Source organism: Zalophus californianus, chromosome 12 (genome assembly GCF_009762305.2).
Source record: "Zalophus californianus isolate mZalCal1 chromosome 12, mZalCal1.pri.v2, whole genome shotgun sequence".
Lineage (NCBI taxonomy): Eukaryota > Metazoa > Chordata > Mammalia > Carnivora > Otariidae > Zalophus > Zalophus californianus.
In genome coordinates this window covers 14094825-14120359 of record NC_045606.1, presented here as the reverse complement: position 1 = coordinate 14120359, position 25535 = coordinate 14094825, and the positions used below count along the sequence as shown (strand labels likewise).

At 43.4% G+C, this 25535-nt stretch overlaps 1 protein-coding gene across 2 annotated transcripts in view; it reads left to right on the top strand.

The window, feature by feature from the left end:
• The window catches only part of POU6F2 (POU class 6 homeobox 2), a 494308-nt gene that overhangs the window by 210958 nt on the left and 257815 nt on the right, over positions 1 to 25535 (top strand). For both annotated transcript variants that reach the window (XM_035723420.1, XM_027575065.1), the window contains exon 3: positions 23961 to 24052. In XM_035723420.1, the coding sequence (XP_035579313.1) occupies positions 23961 to 24052 (92 nt within the window). The remainder of the gene's footprint in view (positions 1 to 23960; positions 24053 to 25535) is intronic.

Below are 25535 nucleotides of genomic sequence, written 5' to 3'. Positions count from 1 at the left end.
AAGCCCAGTGACCATGATACTTGTATCATGACAATGTTTTAATTGCAGTTGTGTTTAATATCAGAAGAAAAACAAACATAATAAAGGTATTTGCAACTTACACATATAGCATATAATAATAATAGTAAACAACACATATACTAATAAATATAATGATGAATCCAGCCCAGATTATATCTGTCTTTATACCAAGGCAATCTTAAAATATAATTTTGGTTTTTTTTTTTTTTAAATGATGGAAGAAGCTCCAAAATCTAAGGGGCCACAAAAATCATTGCTTCCTTTGCTGGTTTCTTTATCTCGCAGACTGGCATCCTCGTCATCCGCTCCGAAGACCCCAAACTGGACACCTGGGTTTCACCCTTGCCTGCCCTCTACCCCATCCTTTCTGTCCCCATAGAACTTACCAGAAGGATCCCTGTGACTTAGCAGTTCTGTCCCACGGCTGTCTTTTATCTGAGGTCATTCAGCAAGTCAAAGAGCGTACTTTTGCCAAACTTGTTCCCATTTTTCTTGTTCTCTTCCTTGATCTTTCCTCCCCTCCCTCCTTCATAGCTGTCAGCATCCTTCTCTTGGCCACTGGCCTGCAGCCCCCTCCCTGTGCAGGACCCCACCTCACCTCTCCCATGGGAAGTGAGGGAGGAGCGTCTCCCACCTCAAGACCCATGCGATGACGTTCGGATCTGGTGGGCTCCTCCCTCAGCCTATAAATTCTTTGTCAGAGAGAACAAGTGTGGCTTAATCACCAAAGCAGCCTCACATTTTCCTAGATTATTCCTTACGTTTGATTTTGAGAGAAATTGCCGCTGTAGAGAATGTTGATTTTATCTTTAATGGGACGGATAACGAGAATGAGAATTCTCTCGAGTGCCTGGGTGTTGCCTCCTGGAGGGTTACTCAACACCATCGCTGAGTCCCCTCTGTTGTCATGTTTTATCTGGTGACTTAGCATCTGCTCCATAGATTGGACCCATGAGGCAAGACTAGGGGAGGCAGGAAAGCTTTCCCTTCCCAAAACATGCTCTATGGATGTCTAACTGATAATGACCATGTCTGGGGGAGGGGCATTCTGAGTGGAGTTTCATTAGGGGAGCGAAAGCTACCTGTTTCTAATTAAATTGCCTCAGAGTCAGCTCTGAAGGTCTTCTGGAAGCCCGAGTTTCCAGGGTTCTGGCCTCCAGATAACTGGAGAGACAGTTGCATTATGATAATGTGACTGCATTCCACTTTATTATAGGATTATTGGTCAGTGAAGAAAACCTACGTCACCACTACTATGTTGAGACTGGTGTCTTAAGTGCTGTGGAACAGTCCCCAAAGACTAGGGAGGGCACACATTTCTTGGCCCAGGAGGCGGAATAGCATTGTGCTCAAAAACATGCATGCCAGTGCCACACCACATGGGTTCAAGTCCCAATTCTGTCACTTTTACTTGGGTTGGGCAAAGTCACTTAACCTCCCCATGCCTTGCGTTGGCTGTTTGTAAAAGGGAGATCACAGTGGCGCTCTCTCCTTCTCCAGCTGGGGCTGGCATGGGGAGTAACTGAATTCGTATATATTATGTGTAAACCCAACATGAGGCTTTGCTATTGGTATTGTTGTTCGTGGGACTCAGAGAGACACCCCCCCCACCCCCCCGCCACACACACACACGATCTGCAGCAGTGGATCTCAGTCCTTGAAACCACCTGGGGATCTTTTTCCCCCTTGGTTATATTGAGATATAATTGGCACATATACAGCCCTATATAAGTTTAAGCTGTACAACATCAGGATTTACCTTACGTGCACACGAAATGATTACCACAATGTTTATCGTTTCATATAGATACAGAAAAAAAGAAAAAAAATTTTTCTGTGATAAGGATTCTTAGGATCCACTCTCTTAGCCACTTACAAAGGTACCATACAGCAGTGTGAATTGTAGTCATCACGTCATCCTTACATCCCCAGTACTTATTTCTCCAGTGACTGGCAGTTTGTATCTTTCATCTACCTTCCTCCAATTTCCCCTCCTACCACCCTCCGCTTCTGATGACCACAAATCGGATCGCTTTTCCTTTGAGTTTAGTTTTTTTTTTCTTTTTTTGGATTTCCCCATATAAGTGAGCTCATACAGTATATATCTTTCTCTGACTTATTTCACTTCCTATAATGCCTTCGAGGTCCATCCACGTTGTCACAAATACCTGGGGATCTTAAATCTGGGGACCACAGATTGTGATCCAGTAGGTCCAGGGTGATCTGAGATTCTGCAGTCGCTGCCTGCCCATGGACCACGCTCTGAGTTGTAGGGACCTGGAGCAAATGAAGAACAGTGTTTACAGCAAATATGAAGACTGGAAAATTAACGTGGCCCCCGTTACAATCGCTCCCCGTCCACTGGCAGGTTCTCCGCGCTGGCGGGGAGCAGGGAGGATCCAGTTCTGGCCCGACACTGCCATGGACCAGCAGCATGTCACATCACTCAGAGCCTGCCACTTAAGTGCATCGTATTTCATTTTCCCCGTCTTCCAAATGGGGATAATAATACTTGCTCTACCTACTTCACGGGATTGTTGTAAGGGTCAAATGAGAAAATGTATGTGAAAGCTCTTTGAAAAATTAAAAGTGCTGCCCAATTGTAAAAAGGATCAATAGTAGCAGAAGGAGGGGCTGGCTGAGTGATGTTTGGCTGGTAATGGAGAGCTCCCCAGAAGAGTAAATTCTGAGCTGGTGTTGGAAGGCGGCAGCAAGGGAGGCCGATTCACTGTTATTCCAACTGAGAGGTAACTACTGATGCAGAAAATGGCACAAGGAGAGCAGCATTGAAGTCCAGCTGCATGTGCCCAGGCATGCAGGAGGACGGGAACAAGCTCACGGGGTCCTCTGTGGAGGGTCCGTCCTGAGGAATTAATGAGCTAGTAGGTTTTTTAAAAAGTAGTCAGAGTTGGGGCACCTGGGTGGCTCAGACGGTTCAGCGTCTGCCTTCAGCTCCGGTCATGATCCCAGGGTCCTGGGATCAAGCCCCACATTGTGCTCCCTGCTCTGTGGGAAGACTGCTTCTCCTTCTCCCCCTGCTTATGTTCCCTCTCTCGCTGTCTCTCTCTGTCAAATAAGAAAAATCTAATAAAAAGTAGTCAAAGGATAAAAGCGTAAAAGGAAAGGTGGAACGCTGCATCTGAAATCTCCATTGAAACCTTTTGAGTTGATGCAAAGACAAAAGGAGGAATTATGGGACCAAGCACTTTCCATGTTGCTCATTTAGCAGACAGGGTCCTCCATGCACCTGCCCACTGATGACTGGCTCTATGTTAGGGCCCCGTGCTGCTAACAATTAGCTCGTGCTTGCATCAAAGGATGAATCCCAGAATTGTACGGGAAACTCCCGCCTTATGTCTTTGCCATCTTGGTCACGTGCCTTCTACTTGGGACAAGGCCAGCCACACACATATGTGGTCTGGGCCGCTGCACAAGGCCCCACCCTCAGAAGAGCTCACATTCCCACTGCTTTCAGGGGTTGTCCAGAACATCACCAATCACCCCTGAAATCAAGCCATTCCTACCTCTCTCACAGCAGATGAGCTGATGTCCTCCTTCACTTAGAAAATTGAAGTAATCAGGTTGCTTCTCTACCTGCTTCATCCAAACACAATCATTCTCTTTCCTTCTGGTCCCAAGAGTGATTTTTCCTTCCCCTTGTTCAAAGCCAGCACCTGGTGTGAAGCTCTGAGCCCATCCCTCCCACTTCTTTGAGGTCCTTATTCCATGAGGAGCACCAACTTTCGTACTAATTTTTTTAACCTTTCCTTAACTATCTCCTCTACTCAGATTATTTTATTTTTTTATAAAGATTTTATTTATTTATTTATTTGACAGAGAGAGAGGGAACACAAGCAGGGGGAATGGGAGAGTGCCGAGCAGGGAGCCCAATGTCGGCCTCCATCCCAGGACCCTGGGATCGTGACCTGAGCCAAAAGCAGACGCTTTAATTACTGAGCCACTCAGGTGCCCCATCTACTCAGATTATAACAGGCTTTAGTTTTTACCTTCTTTAAACAAACAAAACACTTTACTCCAAACTATCTTTTTTGCTTTTTAATCCAGAAGATTTCAAACTTTTTAACTTCAATTTACAGTACCAAACACATTTCATATTGGGACTTCGTGTACACATAAATGTAACTGAAACTAAAATTTCTTAAAATGATACTTGCCCTTAACATGTGCCAAACATTTTATTTCTATCGTATTCTACTATATGCTATTATATTCTTTACTATTATTTTTTTAAATGCTGGTTGCAACTCACTAAATTTATTTCACACCCTGCTGAAGACTATACCCCACATTTTGAAACTCACTGATCTAACCTGCCCTGTCTGTTTAAACACACAGTCTATACTTCACTTCCTGTGCATCTCTCCGCTCACTGAAATGCAGGCTTAAGTCTCCGTTATTCCAATGAAAGTGCTCATGTTAGCCTTTATCCCTCTAAATAATATTTTAAGTAGCTGGTATGTGTTAATGTATTTACAGAAAAAAAAAACAACAACAACCCATATTTACGAGTCTAGTAGATGTCTTTCTGTTCTCCTACTTGACCCCTCAAAGCATTTGGGATGACCAATGGTACCATCCTCTGGCTGAATCTTTCCTTCCTTGGTGACTAAATGACTTTGAACCCTGAATTCTCCCCTCAGTGAACTTCTGGGCTCCTCTTTCCTGCTGCAATCACAAACTGTTGCTGTTCCCCAAAAATTCATCTTTAAGTCATTGCTCTTCTAACACACTTGTCCTGGGAGTTATCCACTCTATGGTTTTATGTACCACCTGTTTGTTGATGGCTCTCGAGTCTGTGTCGGCAGTTAGCCCCTCTTCCTTGAGCATCTGGCAGTATCAACATGTCCACGGGCACTTTAGATGCATTATACTCAAACCTGAACTTTTTATTCTGGGAGAAATGCAGTGAGGAAAATCATGGGTTCTGTAACCTGGGTTGGCAGCAATTGAGAGTATTCTCTAGACCGATAATTCCGCATTTCCTTAGCCCTGATGATCAAGAGTTCTTGTAGACTAGCTTCTCCTATAACTACCTTCTCCTACCTTGCCAAAGAATAAATTTAAAACTTGGCATTGCTAGTCATGATCCACCATGATGAAGGGAATTCCTTATTATTATAATACAGGATATGCTATGCAAATCTGAATTAGTATTTCACGCTCCAAGCCCAAATATGAACACTACCATGGTCTTAATATAAAACCACTAAGAATCTAGGATTCCAACCAGCCTGAATAAAGGCTGCATGAGTCCAGGATGATACCTGCATTCCCCCATCAAGTCTTTACAAGTGCCAGGGGTCTCTCTTCCCCAGAGTCCCAATTCTGTCCTGATAGATAATAACGGGGGACAATTTCATGTATCTCTCTAGTCCATGGGAGAGGACAAACTGGTCCATGCAAATGAACCATTAAATCATGGACTTATTTGCACAGCAACAGAAACGTCATGAAGATTAGAGTGACCCCCATCCATTAATTTTTCTCTTTCTCTCTTTTGGTTATCTTTCCCCCCTCAGGTGCAGAAAATTTGGATCAATTCCAATTTGTTTAATTGGATTTTTAAAAATAAGCACAAAAAAAATACCAAGCCGCCCTTCTAATCTCTTTCAGTGAGCTCAACAAGGGCCAAATCAATTAAGCAAATTGCTTTAAAAAATAACCTACCCACTCCAAATAACCTCTTTCCTACTTCAGAGATAGTACCTGCTAAGGTTTATGCAGAAGAGATTTTTCCAGCTGAATACCAACTTCTCAAACCTGGGGGTTTACAAGGGAAATGCTGACAGGAACTTCAGCCGTGGTTGCAAAAGAGTGCAGTTCTGATTTAGCAGAGTTGTTCTGATAGCACTTAGGGGACAAAGCAATACCAGTCTGGACGCCTGGATGCTCACCCAGCCTGTGCCCCTGTGCCCTGAGGTAGGGCACTCCTATTAGAACTATCTGCACTCTTTAGTTTCCTTAAATAAACAGACATGAAACTTGAAACACCGCCCGGGTAGAAGGTTCCACGGTTTTCTTTTTCCCTTTGTCTGCTGCCTCCCCCCTCACCCACTGTGTAATAAGCAGAACACAGAGCTGTATTTTCTTGCGAGCAGTAATATGTAACCCAGAACAAACAGAGGACATAGGAAAGGTGGAGAAAAGTTAGATATATAAGCAAGAAAAAGTGAGTTATTGATTTTATTGACTGGTCTGTTAACTTCTGACATTGCAATAAAGTCTTATTTATTTGTATACAGAAGACTCAATTACATAGATACATATCATTTTAACAACTGGGTTATTTACAGGAGAATTGCTGCTTCATAAATAATATAGACCTGTGATTTCTAGAGATGATGTTTATCCATTGTTACCTAAGGAAGTTGCAGATGGGCACACATACACCTGCCTGTGGTCATTAGACCAGCATTACAATAGGCTACGGAGAAGAAAGGATTGCAGGCAAAGGAGCAAGAGCCGACTAAGGAGGGGGTCTCTGTGCAGCTAAGATATACAGTAAATAATCTTGGGGGTAATCAGATGGCACACAGAGCCGTGGAACTGTTACTCCTTTGGCCAGCATGGCAAAACTGTCATTGGAGATGGTTGGCTTAAAGGATCCAGGTCTTTAAACTTCCTTCTCAGTCGTACAAGTCTTTCGATTATATTCCAGGTTTTGTATTTTTTTTCCTTCCAGGCTTTAGATTTTTAAACATGAAGGGTATGTCTCAAAGGAAGTCTGACAGGAATAGGATCAAGGATTCCCAAATGTCTTCTCTTGTCGAGGCAACTAGTGGAAATGGAGAGGAACATCCTGGGGGCTGTTCCCGGTTGCCTACAGTTCCCTGGAGCCTTGTACAGGGGGGTCTCCTGAAATAATTCTTTGTTTCACTGTTAGTCTAATGCATAGCTTCCCTGCTAGCTGGAAGGCCCCAAAGGCCCAGGGATCATGCCTGGTCAGCATTCAGTAAATATTTGTTGGGAATGAGTGGATTAATTAAGTAACGAGGAGAAGTGGGACCACACAGTATTGTTTTTACATGTCCCCAGCATCTTGCAAAATACCCCCCACCTAATATTGTGAACAACGAGTGATCCAAGGGTTGTTTAGCATCACCATTTCATGGATGAGGCGGCTAACATTCAGAGTTGGTTGTGATCCTGGGACTCGGACACAGGTCTTGGGCTGCCCCAAAGAGCAAGAACCAGAGAGCAAGTACAGATCAAGGGCACCTGCAAGACAATGCAAGTATATCTTGGCTATTGTGAAGGATAGACACAGTCTCTTTGAGATCCTATTTCTGTTCTTTCTTGTATATACCCAGAATTGAGATTGTTGGATCAGATGGCAGTTCTATTTTTAATTTTGAGGGGAGGAATTTTTTTACTGTTTTCCCAGAAGCTGTACCATTTTACATTCGCACCAGTAGCGTACAAGGGTTCCAGTTTCTCCACATCCCCTCCAACAATTTTTTAATCTTTTTGAGGAAGGGTTAATAGCTATCCTAACAGGTGTCAGATGATAGTTCATTGTCCACCATAGCCAAGGTATGGAAACAACTGAAGTGTCCAGCCGTGGATGAATGGATAAAGAAAATGTGGTGGATCCGTAAAATGGAATACTTTTCAGCCTTAAAAAAGAAGGAAATCCTGCCATATGCAACATGGATGAACCTGAAAGACATTATGCTAAGTGAAATAATCCAGTCCCAGAAAAACAAATACTGCACGATTCCACTTATATGAAGTACCTAAAATAGTCAAACTCATAGAAACAGTAGAATGGTGGTTGCCAGGAGCTGGCGGGGTGCGGGGGGAGAAGAGGGGAGTTGCTGTTGGATGGGTATAATGTTCTAGTTACATAAGATGAATAAATTCTCTAAGCGCAACATTGTGCCCATAGTTAACAATACTATATTGTGCACTTAAAATTTTGTTAAGAGGATAGATCTCACGTTAAGTGTTCTTAACCGCAGTAAAATCAAGTAATTAAATAAAGTAGAAAATGCAAACAGAATCCAGGCTGGGCTCTAAGCAATCATTTGCCACTTGCTTACCCACGAGGGCTGTCACCACCTTCTTTGTGGCTTGGTCTACCTGGTCCTTGTATTCATTTGGTCTTTATTTTCCCGAGTCCACCTTTACACACATCTATGCTTCTATGCCCTACTGTGGAGCCAAGTTCTGTTTTGGACTCACATGCTGACACCAGCCCAGCCTATGTATGGACTCCTAGGCACAATGGAGCCGTTTTTGGCCAAAGCCATCCCTGCCAGATGTTGCCCTGAAAATCATACCTCCCGCTCTGGGAGTATAATGTCCTTCCTTCTTTTGCACAACAGGTCCCACGTGACTGCAGGTACTTCTGTCCTGAGTTCTGTTTCCCTTGGTGTCTGCGCCACGAGTGGTGCCTGTCATTCTGATACCCAGGGAGCCTTTGCAAACTGCTTGGGGAGGTTGCTGTCACTTGTGGCTCCTTCCTGCCTCTGTGTTCTTTTCCTGACAACACCTGTGGGCTTTGCCCTGCTCTGGAGGCGTTGACATTGTGGGAGGCGAATGCTCGGCCTGTTGTCAAAGTCAAACAGCTGTGGCCAGGTTTCCCAGGCATTGCCTGGAGTGTTGCCTGCTCTGTGTTCCGTGTTTGGGAGCCCTGTGATGCAGTGTGCACCCCAGGCTGGACTTCTATCTCCCCCAGCCCTAATGGTGATGATGAGCGAGCTCACATTTACTGAGTGTTTACTAGACGTCAGGATGTGTGATGATGCAACTTACTTGTGTGGATTAGTGTACTTAATCCTCACTTTCTGAAGAAGGTACCTTTCTTATTTCAATTTTATAGATGATGAAACTGAGCTGGGCAAGATTAAGCAAATTGCTTGAGGTCCCACGTCTCATAAGTGGTCGAGACTGAGCAACCTGATTTCAGAGTCTGTGCTCCTCATCGAAAGGCTCTCCTGGTCTCGTTGGATCCCTCCCCGGGGCTGACCAGGCAAAGGGAATTTAGAGATTTGCTTTTGGAGCATGTGTGATTAGAAGGGCGAACACGAGTGGAAATCGTGCAGTTAGGAGGCATTGGAGCTTTTGAGAGAGGAGATGCTGAGTTTTTTGGGACCTGTGGGAGGTGTGCTGTTGAGAGATACTAGACAGGATCTCAGAGGAGTTTTTAGATGTAACTGTTTAGATTTAGAAAGGGTCCTCATTCTCCAATCTTCCAGCACTGTCTTCCCCTTCCTGAATTCATTCTTGGACATTGGCTGCATGTGTCTGATTTTACATGCTCCTCTGAAGTGTCCCCTCACTACAAGGTGTCTTCTGTGGCCACCCGTTTTCCTTTCCTTCTTTCTCTAGGTCCTTCGCAACAATACTCCGATCATAATTGATCACGACAGCCAACACTGTTGAGCATTTATTACGTGCCGGGCACAATGCCAGGCTCTTCCTATTCTGTGTTCTGTTTCACCTTCACAACTGTAAGGCAACTGCTACAACTACCTCCATTTTACAGTTGGGAAAACTTAAGATCAGAGAGGTTGAGTAACTTACCCAAAGTCACACAGATAGCACCTGTGAAGCAAAGCTGAAAGCACAAGTCATTCTGACGCCATACCATGCTGTAAGAATATTATTTTTAAAGTCTCCTGTTTCCTTCTTTTTATGAGTTCTTTTTATGGGCTCATGAAGATGATTTTCTTGCGTTTTTCAGAATCTGACTTTCTAGACATCTGAGTCTGCTCCACATTTCTGTTCTTGACAAATAAACCGTCTAGCAATACAGTCATATTATCCCAAGGATCCTATTACTTCAGCATGGCCCTGTTGCTGGGAATTAAGTCTGGACTAAGAATACCGCTTCCCGCTTGCTAAGCCTCCCGAGAGATGAAACTGTCAGACAGGCCAACCGGAAACTTATCAGATGTTCGGCTTTTAGCAGACACTTCCAGAAGAAACCCTTCATCACCAAATACTTCTCCCGAACAAATATTTTATAATTTGCATTAGATAGCATCATCCACATCCTCCATCCGATTTGCGATCCATCGGATACCCTCAAAATGGAAGTGATACTTTTTAACTGAGGAAGAGAAAAGCAGTCCCCAACATCCAGGAGCTGGCCTGGTCCTCACCTCCTGACCACAAACAATCTTACAGAACATCAACATCAAACAGGACCACTCTGCCCATGATGGGTCCAGACAAAACCGAGTTCACTCCATAATCATGTCCGAAGACAGACAAACATAAGAACATTGTCCAGACTACAAAATGGCCAAATATTCACCCATCCTGGCTACAGTGAATGAATACTGTGCGCTCACCAATGACAGCTTTAGTTTCACTTGGCCTTTCCCGTCTTCTTCACAAGACTTGTTAAAACAAATTGCTGCCACTTCCAATCTGGAGCAAAGTCCCGCTTCCCTGAACCTCCCCAAATCACCTGACCTAAGTCCAAACGCTCTGAGTCATTCCTTCCAACACCCTCCTACCACGATGCCTTTTGGCTTCCGTGGTGAGTATTCTCCCTCCTTTCAGTGAGTCTATAAATCAAAATTAGTTCAACTACATGGTGGTCCTTGCTGAAGCACTGACCTACCTAGACACTCCTCATTATACACATTCTTAGATTAGCATATAATCAAAGATTTGCTTACAGTGCAGGATGGGGTCGAAAGAACGCAAGAACTTGACCGGAGGTGAGTTTGAATCCCAGCTTCTCCTCCTCCTATTCCTTCTTCTTCTTTTTTTTTAAATAAGCTGTGAATTTGGGTCAGTTACTTAAATTTTTAGAGCCTGAATTCTAATGTCATGGGGTTGGTATGAGGACTGACGGAGGTGACCTATGTAGAATATTCTAGGACATTGCCAGACTCTCGCCTGAAGCTCTGTGACTGTTATCTTTCTTTGGGGTCTTCCTGGGATCCCTTCTTGATTGGATTGGTTCATTCTAAATAAGGAATTTTATCCAACCACCATATTCCACTCATAAATTCTAACCCACCATATTTTGAAGATATTTAAAGACTGTATGTAAAATTTCCAGTTTATTCTATTGGATGTTTTCTGTGCCCAGATATAATAAAGACAATGAGTACTAATGTATTTTATTCATTCTGAGAAACACAGCTTCTCCCCCATATTTTAATGTGATATCTTAAAAGGAAGATCTAGGGATAAAAATTGGGATGTGTATTATAATCAGCAGCATGTCATGATTTAATCGGGAGCCTTTTTTCTTTCTTAGTGAAACATAAAATATTCATGAGTTATATACCTCAATGGCATCCGAGATTTGAAGAAATCCATATATATTTTTAAATGATGGCATATGTTTTCTTTCACTATTTCACCTTTTCACAATTGTAGTTAGTGGTTTGCTCTCTTTCTTATTTCAGTTCTGACCTTACCATTCTCAAGTCAAATGTAAACTCAACAAGTAGATCTTAAAAGTATTTGGACTTAAAACCTTACAGTTATCATCTGAATCCAAGTCATGTTTGGGAGGCCCATTTTTACATTATGGGCTCTGACACAGATCCAAATATAAGTTAATATAACAAATAGAAATTGTGACACATATGATACTGTCATGTAATGGAGTGAAAATGATAAAAAACAGTATGAACAAGTTCTGCGAAGCTTTTGTTCTATTTGACTTTAAGTGGAACAAAGCCTTCAGAACAAGAGGACAACAAAATAATGCTTTGCTAAAAGGATAAAAGAATATGACCTAAGTCTATTAGTGATAGAACACTCTATGAATGCACTCAAGTTAATAGCATCTTTTAGCAATAGATACTTTTTCAATTACAGGAATGCTAAGAGATAAATAGACTGAGAGAAAAATGGTCACGGACACAGGAATCTGACTAGATGTTTGGCTGTTCGGTTTTTTATAACCAACTGTCAGGGGAAAAAAAGAAAACATCTAACCAACATATGGACATCTATGGACGGGACATGAATTTGCATTTTCTATTCTGGATCCGCTTAATCACTTAATCATATTACAGTTGCAACATATTACAGTTGCAACATGTTGTTACCACTTCTCCGAAGAAGGTTTGGTGGCACTTGGTAACTTGTTCCTGGGGAGCTGTTCAGCATCCTTCTGCCTCTTCCCACACAGTTTTGTTACAGAGGCTCCGTGACCTCTGTAGGGGTTGCTAACTAGGGGTGACACTGCAATCCCACGTGACAGGGTTCCTCTGGGAGGTTTTCCTTCCTGTCCTTTGCTGGGTTCTGCATGACCCCTCTTCCACCAATCTTGAGTTGCACGCAAGAGTGATCGCAAATGCTACCCTTTCGGAGGATCTGTAGAAATGTGGTTTTATCTCAGCTTTAAGAGACTTAAAATGTTTATTCCCCTTTTTTAAAGTGGTGCTCTGGCTACTTTTGCAAAGAATGTGCTGTTCTGAGAGCAAATAACTGAAATGGATAGGCCAGACTCTTATCTTCACGGATCCTCACAAATGGAAAAGGGAAGATGTGGATATGGAAGGAGAAAGTGTCAGGAAAATTGCCATAAATCACAGAGCAAGAATATGGGGCTGCATTTGGCATCAGTTTTGTTGTGTTTTAAAAAGGATAAATATGCTTCCCTTTAAGAATGTAGGACCCGCTCTTCCTGCTGTGAACCTCTTTGCTGGGAGTCCTCCCACGGGTTGTGGGGGGTGAGGAGTTGTCGAGGGTTATTACTGTGACAGAGTATTCCTCTTGAATGTGTTCTTCTGCATTTCCACGCATCTCTGCCCTGACTTCTGTGAGACGGGATACAACAGTCTCCTGTAAGTGTGATGAAAAGCATTTCTGGTATATTTGTTCTTAAATGCCACCCAAGTGAAGGGAGGAAGGAAGGAGGGAAGGAAGGGAGGAAGGAGGGAAGGAAGGGAGGAAAGAGAAGGGAAACAGGAAGGGATGAGGGGAGGAGAGACGAAGAAGAAAAGAAGGAAGGGGGTGGGCGGGAAGGAAGGACTTGTAAGTCCTGTGGGACTTTACTGTGGGTGTGAATTACCTTGGGATTTTGTCACAATGCAGGTTTTGATTCAGTGGATCTCACACGTGGATGGGCCGGGACCTGCAGATGTGCCTTTCCAACAAGGTCCCTGGTGATGCTGTCGCTGCTGGCCCAGAGATCACGCCTTGAGAATGGAGACCCTAAGAATGCAGCTGTTTTGTAGCTAGTGCATTGTGAACATTATTTTAAGGAAGATGAGGGTGTTTATCTCTTAGGAATTTGTCAGAGTCTGGGAAAAAAAATGGGGCACAGAAAAAGCTTATGCCTGGTGGGACCTGCCCTTCACCCTCTTCCCGTTGTGTGTGCCCCATTTCCACTCCTCCATCACCCACTTTCCTAGACCTGGAACCTAGAGGTCTCTGGAGCCAAGTTCCACTAGGAAAATACCTGAAAAACATCATTTCTATCATGGCATTGGGGATTTATTTGTTCTGTCTCCCTAAAACATTGACATTTGATGTATGAGGTAGTGTAGCCTTGGAGTCTAATAGAACTGGGTTCAAATCCTGATGCTGTCACTCAGTATGTGACCATAGGTGAGTTATTTAACCTGTCTAAACCTTAGCTTACACATCTGTAAAATGGGAATGATAATCCTGATAACACAGGGATTCTATGGAGATTAAATGAGAAAATGTACACAAAATACTGAGCAAAGTGTCTCGCTCTTAGTAAGTATTCAGTAAATGGTAGCTATTATAAGATATTTCAGCAGTAGATAGTCTAACCGATAAAGACGTGGGCCTTCCATTGATCAGATGGATGAGGTCTCCTCTCTGTCACTTACTTACTGTTACTTACTTGTTACATGAATAATAGTGAGTTAACCTCTATAAAGTTTAGTTTCCTGTATAAGTGGACATAACAATCATAAACTTACAGGGGTATTGTGAGGGTTGATAATATAATACATATAAAGAAATCAATGTATTACTTAGCACATAGAACTTTATATAAAGAAAATATATCACTATCTCTAAAAATAAAGATTGAGGGAAAAGAGGGATTAGTTATTTCAGGAAGAAACATTTTCAGAGTGTTTGTCAGACATATTTTGTTTCTGGAGGAGGATAGGGAGAGGCATACTGATTCCTTAAATCCTACCATGCCAACGAGAAGCGCCCCAATGCTCTGTGACACACCAGTTTCCCCTAACACTAAACAGACACTGTTCAAACAGAAAATGAAAAAAAAAAAAAGTCCAATGTCGTGAGTTTTTCATTAGCCTAAATTTTTTTCTATTTAAAGGATTATCTTTTAAATGTAAACACACCCATGGGGCATCTGGGTGGCTCAGTCTGTTAAGCGTCTGCCTTCGGCTCAGGTCATGATCCCAGGGTCCTGGGATCGAGCCTTGCATCGGGCTCCTTGCTCAGCAGGAGGCCTGCTTCTCCCTCTCCCTCTGCCTTTCCCCTCTGCTTGTGCTCTCTCTCTCAAATAAATAAATGAAATCTTTAAAAAAATAAAAATAGATAAATGTAAACACAACTTTTGGGGTAAGAGAGGGGCATTAAAATGCCTTTATTGTCTGATAATGACAGTTCCTGGCAGTTTTTAAAGATATTTTTGCTTGGCAAAATTAAATGCTAAGATCTTCCTATTCACATGATTATTAGCATGCTCCTTTAATCTGACTGCTCTGTGACATCCCAGAGTCTGGGAAAGTCCGTGGTCTGTGGTGATCCAACCACCTGATCTTTGTGTCAGAAACACAACCACTGCAGATGGAGGACCCCAAGTTTCTGCACCAGGGTGGGGAGTGGTCTCTGAGATCTTGTACTCTGTGTATTTTATCAGAAGCGACTGTACCCCAAGGCCATCATTTCCAATTGAAATAATGATTTATTCTGTTGTCACTCATGGTTAAATCATGTTCAGAACATCAGATCAGCAGCCTCCTTGCAGCTGAAGGGCGGTACTGAGTTCAGGCCTCTGGAAGGCATCTAGGGTCCCGGAGGAGCAGAGGTGGATGATCCACCACTGTGGTTTCCGTGACACTTTGGTCCGAGCCAGGATTTGGGGCTCACATCACCATGACATAGCAATTCTATTTGACATCCCCCCTACCTTTCAGGCTTGCGTTTCTGGGTATCTACATCGGGCTGCTCAGCTAAGAGCCTCGATACACTGAAACAGTCTAATATCCCCTGATGAGACTTTTGATGGGTCAGCCCTGTTGGTCTGTAGGGCCACAAAGACAGGCTTGCTGATACCCCAAAACAAACCTGAATGTTGCTAGAAGAGGCTGGAGGATGGAATATTAGAAGAACTACAACGACCTCTACCTCATACCATTTGAATGCCACAGCACTACAGCATGGGTGTTAGGTGGGAAAACACAGACTAGCTTCCCTGGCTTTGGCCTCATCTTCCCACTCCGAAACACACATGCACGCGTGCGCGCGTGCACACGCGCGCACACACGCGCGCACGCACACACGCGCGCACGCACACACACACATGCATGCATTTTCACCTAAGCTTTTTAAGCAGATCATTTAACTGCTCTGAGCATTTTTTAAGCACATTTAAAGTCAGTTCTCAGTCATTCTTGCACGTTGTACCGTGGGTAGCTAATGTGGGAGAACTTTAGCAATAGGCCAATTATATTGCCCTGGAGTATTTAGAGCATGTCCCCTTGTCGGCAAGCTTGGTGATGGTCTAGTAGCCAGCTGGTCAGAAGAGAAAGGTTGTGGGTTCTTTTTTTTTTTTTTTTTTTTTTTTTTTAGTGAAAACACCCTGTTCAAAAGTTAGGTCTACAACTGAGGAAAGATATGTGACATGTCCTATATAATTTCCCTTTTGAGGGATGCATGCCCTGGCTTCCCAATTTAGGCATAGGTAACTGAGAAGTCATAGGAAACAAAGCAGTGTTTTATCTTTTCTACCAAATGGTGTCTTTATGTGGTCATTGGTAGTGATGTCTAATAAATGCGCTGATGATTTGTAAGTTCAATTTCTTGTTGGGGAAAAAGACTGTATCTAAATTCCTCTGTGGACACAAACATTATTTTCAAAATTTGTATTGATTTGGAAAAATGGCTTCCCAATGTAGGTTTAGGTGCAACTTTCAAAATTTGAGAACCCTTTATAAGGAAGTCCCTTGGCAGAAAACTAGTAACCCAAAATTGTCAATGAGAGCCAAGGCAGGACCCACTTCATGGGCCTGGCAACCTCTCAAGGCACACAGGACTCCCCACCCAGCTGGTCCTCCCCCCGATGTGTGGGGACTAGTGTTCTGAGGCCATTGTCTTGCAATTCTTAATAATTTACCTTTGAAATAGTGTCTTGTAAGTAAAGTCTAATGGGACAGCAAAAGCATGTGAGTGAGTGGGTGACGGCTTGGCACCTCTGGCAGTCCAGCCACTGTCTCCTCACCTCCCCAGGACCTGCTTCCTGCCCCTGGCGCCCCAGGACCCCTGGAAACCTGGCTATGGCTGTGGCTCTCCCCGTTCTGCCTCTCCTGGGGGCCTGGGTCAGGTGCAGAAAAGGTCATCTGCTCAGTGTACAACTCAGCAGATGCTTCCCACCCACCATGTCTTTAGCTCATCCCAGCAGGGAGGTTGCAGTCCCGTGGGTCCACCCATGTGCCATGGTTTGGAACATCACCCTCGGGAAAGAGGAGACTGATTTCCCAGCCTCATACGAGGGACCTGCATTTTTATTTTGCACTGAGCCCCGCAAATTATGTTAGCAGACCCTGGTGCAGGGTGAAGCATGGATGAAGCACGAAAGGAGGAGGCTCCATAGATAGGCATAAAAGCACAGGGTATACTCGACCTTCTCCATGGGCTGGGCTGAGAGCAAAGACTTCATCCCTGGGTTGGAAACATCCTTGGGTTGATTTAAAAAGGCATTGTAAAAATTAGACAAGCCATTCTCAGGTGGTTTAAAATCTGTGTCTAAATGGTTTCAGTTCACTTTGATACATATCTCCATCGTTTTAAGAATACCAACCCATGGGGCACCTGGGTGGCTCCATCAGTTAAGCATCTGCCTTCCGCTTGGGTCATGATCCCAGGATCCTGGGATCGAGTCCCGCATCGGGCTCCCTGCTCAGTGGGGAGTCTGTTTCTCCCTCTGCCTGCAGCTGCCCCTGCTTGTGCTCTCTCTCTCTCTGTCAAATAAAATATTTTAAAAAATACCAACTCACTATAGGATACATAAACACCAACATGCATGCATTTCTTCACATCCACATGTAAATGCATGCATATAGTCATACATATGTACACGCTAAAGAGCTGACCTGCAGGAGATGTGAAGGTGAGTTAGAGTCTTTGCCCTGGAAGAACTTATATTCTTGTAGAAATAGCAGTACTCAAGGAATAATCCATACCCCAAAGCTCCCTATATGCCAGTAGTATGTTGTGGAATTTTGCTTAAGTGTGTTTGATGACTCTCTTTTTTCATCTCTTTTCTGAGAGGAAGCATTTACCGAAGTGGAGACCTTAACTGGCCTAGATATCACAGGAGTTCAGCTCTGCTTTTATTAGATGGATGTGAAAACAAATGATAAAAAATTGTTGCAGGGAGACTGGAGAGAGATTTAGTAAATTCTGAGAAAGGAAAAAAAAAATGTCTTTATGCTCCAGCGTACATAGACTAAGTCTGCTGGTAGAACAGAAGCGACTTCGGAATAATTCTGGTAGATATTACAAAAAAGTCTGCAGATAATCAAGTCCAAATAAGGGATTTGTAGGATTTCTTATTATACTTTATCGAGATATCTCAAATCTCCCCTTGACTTCTCATGCATATGTGCAGCCTTTAAATAAATATTAGCCTTGAGGACCACTGAGCGCCTAGACCCACCCTCAGAGAAAACTGGATTTCCCTCCACTAAGGGCCAGGGAATTCACCTGCCAAAAGAACCAAGAAGTTCATTTTTCACATGAATGTCATCAGACCTCTGTTCTCCAGGCTTCGATGAGTGAAGTTATAAGTACTTGTCAACAGGACTTGCAAAAACACACAAACCCTTATGTGAATGAATGAGCGTTTAATTTCCAAGTGCAGCTTATTACTCTAAACTGTCCAATTCCACCAGGGGTCTGGGTAGTGTTCTGTACATAAATATGTGTGTGGCCGGCATCCTAAAGAAATCCCAACTGGCAAAAGCAGTGGCAAATGGTGGCAGTGGCTCTAAAAAGATTTTTATAGACACACCCACTCCCTGCTTGGCATTTTGTAATCTTGAAGAAATTGGAAGAAAGGGAAGTGTAATTGAGAGGGGCCTCTGCCCTGCTTAGCTGGGTTCACATCCCAGCATGAAATAAAAATGCCTTCAACTGTCCATCTTATAATAAGAAACCTTGGCATCACCTCATTGGCCGGTGAAAACAGCAAACAGTGGGGAAGGAAGGTCCGAATACCAGAAGAAGCTGAGCTATCCCTGTGACCTTCATGTGATTATGTTCGTGCTAATGCATAGAGGACAGAAACCCAAACTCTCTCTCTCTCTCTGAAGAAACCAGTTTGTTAAATATGTATCAGTCGCTAACAAGGGAATCTTAGGCACCGAACCTGGGAGGGATGCCCAGCACAGGGGAGAAAGTGAAACTGGTTTACTCTCGATGAGCAATTCGTATTTGCAATTCTGGTTCCTTCTCAACCTATCCTGGCTTCGTATCCTCTTTGCAAAGGGAACAGGATAAGGCTCCAGAAAAGAGTATACCCTCTCAGGATTAAAGATGTGATATTTGCTTCTTAAAATGACTTATTTGGAAAAGTCAATTCCCAAAAGAGCTTGGGGGGGGTGGCTGGGAGCATTTAATACTCTACTAGAATGTATACCTTTGTTACTTGTAGCGTAACTGGGAGGTGCCAAGCCTGGGTTTGCCTTAGTTAATGAAAATGCATTGTGTGAAGAAGAGGAAGCAGAAGAAGAGGAAGAAGAGGAAGAAGAAGAAGAAGAAGAAGGAAGAAGAAGAAGAAGAAGAAGAAGAAGAAGAAGAAGAAGAAGAAGAAGAAGAAGAAGAAGAAGAAGAATTATTTGCAAAAGAAAACGAACCTGATGGAAGGAACACAGTGAGGTCATTCAGGAGCTCCCACCTTGAGCTGGGTGGGAGGGTGGAACTTTCCAGGCTACTTGAGGAAGGCACCAAAGGGAGAAGAACAGAGTCTGCAGAGTCTCTCATTTCTGCAGACAGTCCTATCCCTCTGGAGCAGAGAGATCTGCAGGCAGCTTGGCAGGTTTCAGATATGAGATCAGCACCAGAAGGATGATATGGAATGACCCCATGCTCTGACAAGCAGGCATCTTAACAATTAAAAATAAGTTTTTTTTAAAATGTTTTATTTATTTATTCATAAGAGTCAGAGAGAGAGAGAGAGTGAAGCAGAGGCAGAGGGAGAAGCAGGCACCCCGCCTAGCAGGGAGCCGAATGCGGGACTCAATCCCAGGACCCTGGGATCATGACCTGAGCTGAAGACAGACGCTTAACCATCTAAGCCACCCAGGTGCCCCAAAAATAAGTTTTATCTGAGCATAATTCCCACTCAGTCTTTCAGTGTCTCACCATTTAGGGACCCATCCTTTCCGTAACAGGCTTACACTAAGGGTTCCAGTATCTCCAAAGAACTGACTCCTATTATATAGCTATTGAAATTTTTATATTATAATCCCTTTAAAATCCGTTTTCACAATCCTTGAATTACCTGGGAACAAATCCTAATTACAAAATTGACGTATTTGAGATGGTTCTTCCCCTTGCGAAGCTGGAAGTCAACCAGGATAAGATGGAAGAACACTCCGGGTGCAGGCACTTGGCAGGCCAGCTCATGCCCCACCTGCCATTCACGGAACTACTCATGCGTGGTTCCTCAGCACAAAGGAAATCTGGATTTGTGGGGGCAGCATCTACACCACTTGTCCCCTCTGTGGTCCTCAATCACTGCGGGTTTTAGAAAACACGCATGTGAGCCACCGCCACCCCTGTGCGGTCCCATCAGTAGCCTCATGAGTGATGAGAACCTCCGTGTTCAAGAGGCTCCCTGAGTGATTCTGATTCTCCATCCTGAGTAGGAACTACATGGTCCAAGCCCTGGTCTGTGAGAATTGGAAACTGTTTGCCGGTATCATTCTGTCGTATTTCCTGGTCACGTTACCATAGACTAAAGGATGCCTTCTGTGTAAACTCTAGCTTTGTGGGCTCTTACGGTCAGTTTCATACATTCATCAAATGATACGGAATACACAGGGTAGCATGGGCAGGAACGTGGAACGTATATTAAGTTGACTTGGGGCAGGCGAATGTCATGAGCAAACTAAATAATATTGGGGCACTTGTGTGGCTCAGTTGGTTAAGCATCTGCCTCAGGCTTGGGTCCTGATCTCAGGGTCCTGGGATCAAGCCCCGCTTCAGTCTCTGCTCAGTGGGGAGTCTGCCTCTCCCTCTCACTCTCCCTCTGTTCTCTCTCTGTCTCTCTCAAATAAATAAATAAATAAATAAATAAATCTTTTAAAAATTAAATAATATTAAATGCATTAAAAACAAATAGAATCTTATAAAAGTAGTCAACAGAATTAGCACAAACCTGCACTGTCCCACAAAATCTGCAAATCTCTGCACTCATTTAATCCTTACAAACAGCAACCCTGTGAGGGAGGCACTATTATCATCCTGGACTTTTAGAGGAGGAAGCTGATACATAAAGAAGTTGGAAAACAAGTCCAAGTTCACATACCTAGTTAAGTGGCATAAACTGAGACCCAGGCAGAGCTTAAAGTTTATTTTATTTTATTTTTTTAAAGATTTTATTTATTTATTTGACAGAGAGAGACATAGCGAGAGCAGGAACACAAGCAGGGGGAGTGGGAGAGGGAGAAGAAGGCTTCCCGCAGAGCAGGGAGCCCGATGTGGGACTCCATCCCAGGACCCTGGGATCATGACCTGAGCCGAAGGCAGATGCTTAACGGCTGAGCCATCCAGGCACCCAGAGCTTAAAGTTTAAAAAGCCCTTGCTTTTAACCCAGACACCAAACCGCTTTTCGTCTCTAAACTGGAATCGAGGTAGAATTTGCCAATAAGCTAATAATTTAAAGATATTTCCAAGGCTTATACTAAACAATAGTAAAGAGTCAAGTGGATGGCAATACCTATCTTCTGTGAATTCTACCGCCCCCAGATTAAAAGCCAGACCTCTCTTTCCATTGAGTGAAGATTTCAATCGGTGCAAATGCCCTGCTTGCATTAGGGCCTGGGTGTGCAGAGCGGAGACCGTCCCTGCTCTACTAAAGCTCAAAGGCACTGCCTGAAAAATGCAGCCTATTACATTCACAACAGGCCACAGAGAACTCTCTGGGCATCCCTGATCTTGGAGAGGTAACGTGTTTCCTAGGATCCTGATCAGGAGGAACCTGCCCAGCCTGTTTAAGTTCATGTTTTAACGTCTGTGGTCGTGGAAATAGGTGACCTCAGAGTCTGCTAACGCACAGCTACGTGCTGCTTCGAATCTCACGGCAACCCTTAGCCAACGTCATTTATTCATTCTGACTGCTGGCTTCCCCCCTCTGGCTCCGAGAAGGTCCCTGACTTGGGAGCTGCCTTCCAACCAGACAGATTATTTTATGGTCCTACAAGGTTAAGCATGATACATGTGTTTGGGGGGAAACGGAGATGCACATTAAGAAGAAACATTACTTTTTGATCCAGGCAGGAGAGCATACATAATCTCCTCTAAAGCCTGTGAAAGACTTCATTTTACACATGCAATTGTATGGACTTGCCCTGTACTGCACTGAACATGGTTTTTGAGAATCACCAGCCTCAAGACAAGCTGCCCTGTGTTGGGGAGGGCCTCCAGCAACAAAGAATAAATTGTAAGCAAATGTAATCTCTGTAAAGTTACGGGCAACCAACAACTTCTTGTTGATACAGTGCCTGTATGGGACAGATCCTGAACCTTACAATGGTATATCCTTAAGGACAAGGTCCAAAAGTGGGCCTGGTGCGCATGAAAAAAATTTGAGGCCGGAGGGCCTGGTACAGTATATAGAAATGTTTTGAAATTTAAGACATGTATGTGTTTTAATGGTGCAAAAGAGGTTTTCCCACTTCCTGTGTATCGCAAAACTCTTTTCGCAGTCCAGTGTCAAAATCCATGCCCAGTGGGGATGGGGCAGCCACCCCAAATTTTAAATTTTCTACAAAAACTAAACCAAAGTGGGTTTTTAGCTATTTCAGAATATACCTAAGTGACCAAAAGAATCCCTTGGGGACCTGGATTTGCTCTATAAAAGTACACAAAGCTCTGCTGAGAATTTTAAGGCAAAATTGGACTTGATTATACAAGAGCAGAAAATACGAGATTTACCCAGCAAAGCGCACCGTTTAAAGTGCCCTACTACTCAAGCATAATGAGTACATCGCATATAAAAAATTGAGAAGAAAGGTCTCGTGCACATTATGAGGAAATTGTTGGCATCTCATGATGGGTCATTTTACCCTTGTTATTAAATGACAGCAATCATTAAAATGCCAAACATATTTTGACAGAATTCACTTTATAAAATGTCAGCAAGTCTGTGTTTTTATTAGTTTGTTCCAAATCAATTTAGAAATTTCAATAGAATGCTTGTAAGTATTCCCTAAGCAATGTCCATTCCTGACTTTCTGCACAAAAAAATATTACAAATTAATCAGATTTCCAGATTTCTGCATAATGGCTTTGCACATTTATTGCTTAATCTTATTATAAAATGCTGTTATGATTGACACATCGCAGTGGAGATAGAAGCCAATTGAATAATATGTAGCAGTCAATTTTATTTGTAGCTTAATGTGCTGAAATATATTTTTCCACATTTCCATTATTTATAAGCCTGTCCCTTTGGAGAATATATAGAAGAATTTGTTTTAAATGAGCCAATAATACCTTCTTTAAAATTTATAAGCATGACAGAATCATATCTTTTTTTCTTGGCTGTCCATGGCATGCCAGTAAACAGGGTTTGAATTGTCTCCCACTTGCTATTCATAGAACAAACATCAGGAAAGAGGATCTCGTTAAGGGTGGCTTGGAATTGGATTTCAACCACTAAGAAAACAAAAGCTACTGAGTCAAACCCCTCAAAAATTGCAGCCGGGTCTATTTAGTGATTTTTGTTTGCCTATTCATCTGTTTATGGTTCCTGCCGCTATCCTACCTGCTCCAGTCTGTCCTGAAACAAAGCACACGAATGCACACAGAGAAACTACACTGTTCTAAGAAGATGTGAAAGACTTGCTGTTTTGGTGGGATTTCATTTCTCGTGCTTTGGCATCCAACAGGATTTTGGCACAGGAAGGAAGCTGTGTTCCCCCTGCGTAGCACAGCGGGGCTCCCTGGAGTTAGTGTGTTATTCGTACCGTTTCCGTTAGCACCCAGGAAACTTGCTTCAGGAGATCCCTGTGCTGTCCAGGGTATCAGCTAAGGTGACATTGAAGAAAGCTGTCTCTGGGAAAACACATTCATACGAGTTGGTGTCTGCCCTGGGTATGGAGAAAAGGCTTAAGGGTCTACAACCATATTAAGGGATAATATAGATGTACTTGGTCATGTCTCACGCGTTCTCTGGCTTTGGGAAATTAGATTAGCTGTTGCCCGCCTGTGCATAAATGATGCAGCTTCCCACCCGCGCAATACATTGGCACACGCCGTGCAAACTGATGGATCATGCAAGCCTATTAGCGCGACTGATGATGGTGTCACTTTCCCCCGTCACAGCCTTCTCCCTCCCGGAATGACTGGCCATCCTGAATATCCGTTAGCATAATTTATGCAGTTGACAAGTGATTTGAGCACTGCAGCTATTGATAAACCGCTCTGGCATGTCATCTGTACCTTAATGTTATGTGACATCACAGGAAAATGGGGTCATGGGCAGTTCCCGGGCTGGATCTTCTATTAAAGGGAGCACTTCTCTTTTGAATTCCAGGGGCCAGAGGAAACCCGGCTCTGTCAGACCCAGGCACTCCTGACCAACACCAGGCCAGTCAGACCCATCCCCCTTTCCCGGTTGGGCCGCAGGTCAGTATCTCTCAACTGCTTTTCCATAAGGCTGCATTTAGGTTGGTTTAACCATATAAATAACTGAATAAATAGTAATGAGTTAAATCCAATCAACTCCAACAGAGCAAACACGGTGATAAATTTTTGTGTGGGAAACTGTATGACTGCATTATTTATTAAAGGCCATCAAGGAAAAAAAAGTGTTTGCAGAACTCCTCTCTTTTTAAAGGCAATGTTGGTTTTAATCATTAGGAAACTTTTTTTTCCCTTCCTAAAACCCACTTACCACTGTGCCGTTGGTTACCATGCGGTTTTCTAGAAAGTAAAACTTTAATGACTGGAGTGTGAAGAAAATTAAGTTATTTCAACCTTACTATAGCCATTTTTGAAATACAGGATGTGATTTAATATAAAAAAGTTAATGCAATTTTAATGCAAGTTCAGCTTATTGGGTTTGACAATACTGTACATCACATACAGCTCTTGCATTAATAAAGAAATACATTCATTATTTTTTAAAGTCCAATATTTGTTTTTTGCAGCCTGGTGTGGTTATATGGAGGTGTAGAACACAATTATAAGATCTAGGCTCTTGGCTGTGGTTGTTTTAGCTCTGGCATTTAGTGGGAAGCTTTCAGAGTTCACCTGCTTTTCTGGGAGAAGAGGTGACTATGGGAGCCTGTCTCTCCCCTTTGCGGTCATTGTTCCTGCAAATTAATCACTTTCAGCACTTTGAGGGAGCACCATTTCAAGACTTGGAAACCCAAGGGTAGGGCTTGGGTTGGTCCTCACTTTTGTTCCAGCAGCCACCAAGTCTCCCTGTGGTCTCAGGTCCTAACATCTGTCTCAGAGCACCGATGCCTTGGTGCTCAAGGACAGAAAGCCTGGGGAGGTGTCTGCTCATTTATGGAAGCCCAGAGAGGGTTCTCCTGGGAATCTCGGAAGCCGGAATCTCCTGGCTATGCCTTTTCTAAAATTTTCATGCTTGTGACAGTGTGTGTGTGTGTGTGTGTGTGTGTGTGTGTGTGTGTGTGTGTGTGTGAACATACCAGGGGTGACAAACTCATGCCTCTCGGTCAGATAAGTGCGGGACAGACCCAGACAGTGAGACGTGGTGGGCACCTTGATAAGCTGGAGAATGCATGCCCTGCTTCAACCCCCAAGAATTCAATTTAAAAAAATACTACATGCCAAACCCCCCAAATCTCTGACCCGTGTAGTCTAAGAACCATTTGCTTCCCCTCTTATCATGATATTACTGTGGGCAGTGATATAACATCAGTGATCTGAGGACCAGTTTATCGTTTTGTACTTACTCTTAAAAAATGTTTGTTTTGTGCTTTAGAGTAGCTTTATTACTTTTTTTTTAAAGAGAGGCAGTTACTTCATGTGAATTTAGTAGACTCTAACAAACAGATTAGGAGCGAGGCCCGTGGAATCTGGAGTAGTCTAGAACCAAGCTGCATCTGTTGTCCCAGGGCTTCTGCAAGGCCTCCCCAGA